Raw genomic sequence first — 6,757 nt, forward strand, 5'->3', positions numbered from 1 at the left:
TAGGACTGTATACAACTAAAATACACATATCAGGATATCTTCAGCGGACCAACATATTTCGGACACGATTTGCGTTCGTTTGGTTCGCCAACGCATTTCTTCTTTTTTCAACTTATTCATATATGTCTACCACTGCTCAGCGGTTGTGCTCTTTTTAACTGCAAAATGCATGCTACTATGGGGCATGCATTAATTTAGGGAGAAGAGAGAGATGCCTTTCGTTTGCAGTAGCTAGGGGGAGGCGAGCTGGGGACATTGCCCCCCCCCCCCCCCCCAACACCACCAAATGGTAATTAATTATATGAAAAACCACTCAATAATCTGTGTTGTTTACCCCCTAGTTGACTCAAATTAGCTGTAACGGCCCCCTCCAAGCAGCATAGTGTTCATTTGCCCCCCTTAAGTATCATTCCTAGCCCCGTCCTTGGCTCTATGGGTTACATTGGCCTAGTGAACCAAAATGGTATGATGTCAAAAGAGCTCACTAAGAAGTAGAAAAGGCACAACTAGCAGGATTTAGCATTAGTTGAACATATTGTTTCATTTTTGTATGTGTAAGATATACATATTAGATGTGCCACCGGTGACATACAAGTTATCTCAGATATGCATCCTGAAACCTAAATATATTGTCCTGAAGTAGTTGGCATATCTGCATGTTCATCATTCAATGACATTTATTTCTCACTAGCCATATATGCACCTTGTTTTAGTTGTATTATGTTGATTATTATTATGTTTCCTGGCTTTCCATTTATATAATGAACTTCTCTTTGAGAAGACTTGGTGGCAAGGTTTAAATAACACGCTATTTCTATGCTAATAGCACACTATAGCATGCGTGAAGAGTTAACACTAAATTTTAATATTTTTACTTGCTTTGATGCTATTTGTGAATAGCATGCTATATCGCGCTAAAAGACTATAGTGTTGGTGTGCTAATTTTTCTATTAGCCAAAGGGCACGACTTTTCCTCATTAAAGAAAGAAGAAGTTGCTTTATGTTTGTTGTGGTGATGTGCTGCAGGCCTGCAGTATGTTGGTTCCTCCTCTGAATCGGAAGATAATATCGCTAAAGTTGATGATTTCTAATAAATAATTTATATTATGGTGTTGCCTTGAGAAATATTGATGTTAGGGTTCTAAAAAATTTGGAGAACTATTTTATGTATGTGGTTACATATATATATATATATATATATATATATATATATATATATATATATAGAATAAATACTTCCTACTCCTGGGTGTAACTACACCCATGTCTCATATACTACCATACGGAAGTATGTACCATACTTTATCGGTTTGAGTATGTTCTTACACTATATCTAAGATATTCTAAACCAAGTTTGATGAAAAAAATGCAAGTGAGCATGTAGTTTGCACTATATAGCCGAAATACATGCATATGTATACGTAAAAATGAGTCTACGTAAAAAAATGTACATACTGCCTACAAAGTATTATATATACTACCAAAATAGTCTACTATACTTCATACTACATGTACATACTCTCCGGTATGATAGATACTCTCTAGATTATGAGAAACACGCGTGGGTGTAACTACACCCGAGTGTAGTATGAATATGTCCTATATATATATATATATATATGTATATATATATATATATATATATATGTATATATATATATATATAGATCTGTCACTTTTGGACTATTTCATTTATTTTGTTTAAATCCATTGAAATCCTCTATTTTTAGGCTATATCTAACATTTTTTCTTCAAAATTCTATTAAAGATATAGCACGATATTACCACGATATAGCGTGTATAACATTTGGAAGAGACCACCGCTATTTCTTTTAGCATGCTATTTTAAATCTTATTACAAATACATTCTTTTTTTTGTTATGACGACCCAAGTAAGGTATATGTGTTTTTAAAATTTACTCCTGAACAGTGAGATGGGAGAAATTAAACTATTTTGTTTTCCCTTCGGGTCTAGCTTACTCTCCTTTTTTTTTTTGGAAATACTCTTCTTTTTTCAGTGGCCTATCGTTCTCTGTTATGTTTTCCATACACTGGACTGACAACTAGTCCCGGCCCATCATATAGCCCATCTGATCACCCGCTTAAAGAACAAACAGGCCTGATCCATCCAAACCGACATCGACAAGCCTTTCACCTACACGGATTCCCCATCGCAAATTGGCAATCTCTCTTCCCCAAATCAAACCCCCCAAGCCGACCTAATCGGCGATCCGTCGCCATGTCCCGCACGGGGAGCCGCCTCGCCTCCGCCGTCGTGCGTCTCCCCGGCCGCTCCAGGGTCTCCGCCTCGCCCTCACCTCGCCGCCGCTCCCTCTCCCCGTCGCCCTCCCCGCGCCGCCAACGCCGCCGCGACCGGTCCCCCGTCCCCTCCCGCGACCGCCGCGGCGACCGGTCCCCCGTCCCCTACCGCGACCGCCGCCGCGACAGGTCCCCTAGCCCCTACCGAGACCGCCGCCGCGACCGGTCCCCCAGCCCCTTCCGTGACCGCCGCCGCCAGTGGTCGCCCTACCACAATGACCGCGGCCGGGACACGGACCGGGACCGGGCTGAACCCCCCGCGCGCCGTGGCGGCGGCGAGTGGTCCGCCTCCGACGACGACGACGAGGACCTCAAGGGGCTCACCTACTTCGAGTACCGCTGCGCCAAGCGCCAGAAGCTCCGCAAGAACATGAAGCGCTGCATCTGGAAGATCACGCCCAGCCCCCCTCGGCGCGACGGCGAGGCCGACGAGTACCACTACAGCGACGACGAGGAGAAGGAGAAGAAGGAATCGCCCAAGAAGGATTCCTCTGATAAGAGCGAGGGCGAGGAGAAGAAGGATTCGTCCGAATCTGAGTCTGGTGAGTCCGATAGCCTGTCCGAATCCAGCGAATCAGATTACTCTAGGAAGAAGAAGAAAGGCCGTAAGAGTAGACACCGCAGCAGCAAGCGTAGCCGGCGTTCCCATCGTCGCCGCCGATCGTCTGATATAGGGAGTGGAAGTGACGGCGAGGATTCGGAGGGTTCTGATGATTCGGAGGACTCGAGGGATAGGAGGAGGAAGCGATCACGGAAGCACAAGAAGTCTAAGAGGAGGGGGCGGAGCTCCAGGAGGAAGAAGAGTAAGAGTCTGGATATACCATCTGATGGAAGCTCTGAGGAGGTGGAGGTTTCAGGCTCTAGCCCTGTCTCGATGGACAGTAAGAAGTCGGACAAGAGCTCAAGGAAGAAGAAGAGTAAGAGTCTGGATATACCATCTGATTCCGAAGATTCGATCCCTATGGATGCTGTTGCCAGCGCTGATGATAAGGAAGTTGAGAACACGGATGAGCCGGAGATTGACCCAGAGGCAATTAAGTTCAAGGAAATGCTCGAGGCCCAGAAGAAGACTGCGCTGGAGAATGAGATGCCAGTTGGACCGATGCCACTCCCGCGTGCAGATGGTCATATTAGCTATGGTGGTGCACTGAGACCCGGTGAAGGTGATGCTATTGCACAGTATGTACAGCAGGGGAAGCGTATCCCACGGCGTGGTGAGGTTGGTCTGTCTGCAGATGAGATTCAGAAGTTTGAAGATTTGGGGTATGTGATGAGTGGGAGTAGGCACCAGAGGATGAATGCTATCCGTATAAGGAAGGAAAACCAGGTTTATAGTGCAGAGGATAAGAGGGCGCTGGCCATGTTTAACTATGAGGAGAAGTCCAAGAGAGAGCACAAAGTTATGGCTGATTTGCAGCGCTTGGTTTCCAGAACCATTGGCGAGGAGACAGGACCATCACATGATCCATTTGCTGCTACAGATGACTGAGTAATTATTTCTCGCTATTTTACAAAGAAAATGGTTGCTGCTATTAGTTATGCATGTTTTTCCTCTTGCTCCTATAGTACTAGTGATATCGGATTTGCATTTTTGTAACTTCTGTTTTGTATCGACCGTACTTAGCTCATGGTGCTTAATATCCTACATGTTGGATCTGTGTTCATGATATCTGCTATGTTTGTCAAGTTGATTTCTTTGCCACACTATGATTCTTCCAAGATTTTTTCAATAATAAGATAGAATGGGGAACTTTCTATTTTGGGTATTTCAGGGTTTTAATTTTTAAAAGACAGTACAGATGCATAAACTAATATTGTCTAGGATCATTAAGTTTAATTTGAAGTGCTTTAGTTATCTGGTAGTAAGGATTTGAAAATAATTTCTCTCTATCCAAAAAAATCTTTGGTAACATGTACATTCATATTTATTTGTCCTGTGATCATCAAAGCATGTATATGCGGATGAGGTGTAAATGATTGTTTTGCTGTGATTTATATGAATTTGTAGTAAAAAAAACCGGGACTACAGTAGTTGTATCTGTTGATTCATGTGTGTTGAAATTAAAAACTTTTGTGGTGCTCTCTCGCGGCTAAGATAAAGTGAAGGCATTAACATGATGTTTGAGATCAGTTAGCAATGTGCTCATGCTGCAGATATTATTGTGTTATTTTGGATGTTACATGTCTCCTTTACCTCACCAGATGATTCATTTTGTACGTAGTGATATTCATTCATCCAGCTCTAGGTTGGCAATCTCACGGATCACAAAATGGCACACACTTCCTTTTGTACATATAAGCAGACAAGGCTTCTTAATACTCCCTTCGATTCAAAATAATTGCCCAGAAATGGATGTATTTGCTAGGGAGTAACTTATTTATATACTACTCAAGTTAACTTAGGAGCTCATCTATGTGATGTGCCACTGTGCTAGGCTGCTAGCATTCGTTCATGAGAAGTTGCTGATTGTTGTCAATTGATGCTTTGTATGGACATACAAGCATATTGAGTATGATAAATTGATTATGGATACCATTTCCGACTTTGCATGATCAGCATTTGATGCACACAACACTTTATTTATAAAACGGTAGAATTAATATCTGTTTCCTGTCACGAGTTTTTGTGGAGAACTTAAGTTCGTGCTCAAACCAAGGTGCTAATGTGTTCAGCTGCTAGAGAAGCCATTTTCAATTTGTATGTGTCATCTGGACGATGGATCACAGGATGAGGCTGACTGATTCACACCCCAGAAAAGATTGCAGATACATAAATATATCTTCTAGGATAAGAAAGTATCTTGTAATGTCCAAGGTGTTATTTGGGAACTCTCTACCACAGAGGATTTGTAAATAATGTATCTTAAATACAATCAAACTCTCGTAGTATCTCCATTGTCTTCTTTCGTCCTGTGATCGTTGAAGTATGTACTCCTACGTGCGGTTGACAGAGTAGCCTGGATCCTTTTTTTTTGCAGCATTTCATACAAGTTCTTACTAAATCAACCATGAAGTGCAATAATATCTTTGATTAAATAGTCATAGTCACACCATTGGGTAAGAAAAGTTAAAAAACAGTCCTCCCATTATGCCTTCTCTTGTGACTAATATCAAATGCAGGCATTAACCTGTTGTTTGAGATCAGTTAGCAATGTGCTGCAGGCATATTGCTTTATTTGGGATGTTTCATATCATTATTTTGACTTCACTAGATAATGATTTTGTATGTACTGATATTCACCCAGATGGATGGCATACACTTCTTTTGTACGTATAGCTGCTGAGTATGCTTAATCAGTTGCTCGCTCCGTTCTATAATTCTTATCGTTACTGTATTTTAAATTTAAATTAAAACCACGATAAGATTTATGGAACGGATAGAGTATTTATGAACTGCTCAAGCCAACTTAAAAATCCTTTGAAATGCTAACTTAAAAGCTCGCTTATGTGCTGTGCCACCGTGCTAGTATTCGTATGTGATAAATTGCTGACTGTTGTTAATTGATAGCTCTGTATACTGAGTTTGATCAATTGAGTATGGATTCCATTTCCAACTTTGCACAATCAGCTTTGCACGGAGCACTTCATTCAGGGGGAATTTTATGGTCATGATGATAAGTATTGTTTCTACCAATTTTTAAAATATAGTGCTCAGTGCAATGCTCCGTGATGCCAATTGGATGCGCCCAAATAAATATTGATGAGGTGCTTGGCGGCCTTCTGGTTGAGCGGAGTTCTTTTCCTCTAAAATACCTTGGGGCCTTCTGGTTGAGCGGAGTTCTTTTCCTCTAAAAATACCTTGGGTTGCCCCTATTGGTTCGAAGATTGGATTTTCAGCACCTTGAGAACAAAGTGGCAGGCAAATACCGACTTGGAATGGAAAGTTTGTCACAATGGCAGGGCACACCGGCACCGTCCTTGTTAAGTCGGCCCTTACTTCCCAACCAATTTACCACTTGACTTCACTCATTGCCCCCCGGTCACCTTGCATAGCATCAAGAAGATTGAATGGGCTTTCTTATGGGAGGCCACTGATAAGGGTTCCGGTGGCAAATGTAAAAGTCAATTGGGACACGGTTTGTAGGCCCAATATATAGGAGGCATGAGCATCCTCAACACCGAGTTCTTTGATAGAGCCCTTCGGTTGTGTTGGCCAGGGATTGAATGGAAAGACCCAAATAAGATTTGGGTGGGATCAGGAAACCCATGCAATGAGATGGACATTGAGCTCTTTTACGCCGCCACTACAATATGTTTGGGTAATGGAGAGAAAACCCATTTTTTGGGAGATGCTATGGCTTCATGGTAGGAAGCCTAAAGATGTGGTGGCCCTTATCTTCATTATCTCTACAAGGAAAATATGGAATGTTAAGCAAGTTCTTCATAATGATAGATGGATCTCAAAGATCAACATGATTGCATCGGTTTTGATGGATCA

The 6,757-nt window shown here is 42.1% G+C and overlaps 1 protein-coding gene across 1 annotated transcript; it reads left to right on the forward strand.

The window, feature by feature from the left end:
- The first annotated feature begins 2,160 nt into the window (after positions 1-2,160).
- Positions 2,161-3,988, forward strand: LOC127301821 (uncharacterized). The gene has a single exon (XM_051332097.2). The coding sequence runs from the start codon at positions 2,240-2,242 to the stop codon at positions 3,806-3,808; it is 1,569 nt and encodes a 522-aa protein (XP_051188057.1). The 5' UTR covers positions 2,161-2,239; the 3' UTR covers positions 3,809-3,988.
- Positions 3,989-6,757: the final 2,769 nt, after the last annotated feature.

The sequence above is a fragment of the Lolium perenne genome, chromosome 5 (genome assembly GCF_019359855.2).
Source record: "Lolium perenne isolate Kyuss_39 chromosome 5, Kyuss_2.0, whole genome shotgun sequence".
Lineage (NCBI taxonomy): Eukaryota > Viridiplantae > Streptophyta > Magnoliopsida > Poales > Poaceae > Lolium > Lolium perenne.

Coding starts and splice junctions, on each gene's coding strand:
- LOC127301821 (XM_051332097.2), top strand. CDS start 2,240: ATGTCCCGCACGGGGAGCCGCCTCGCCTCCGCCGTCGTGCGTCTCCCC.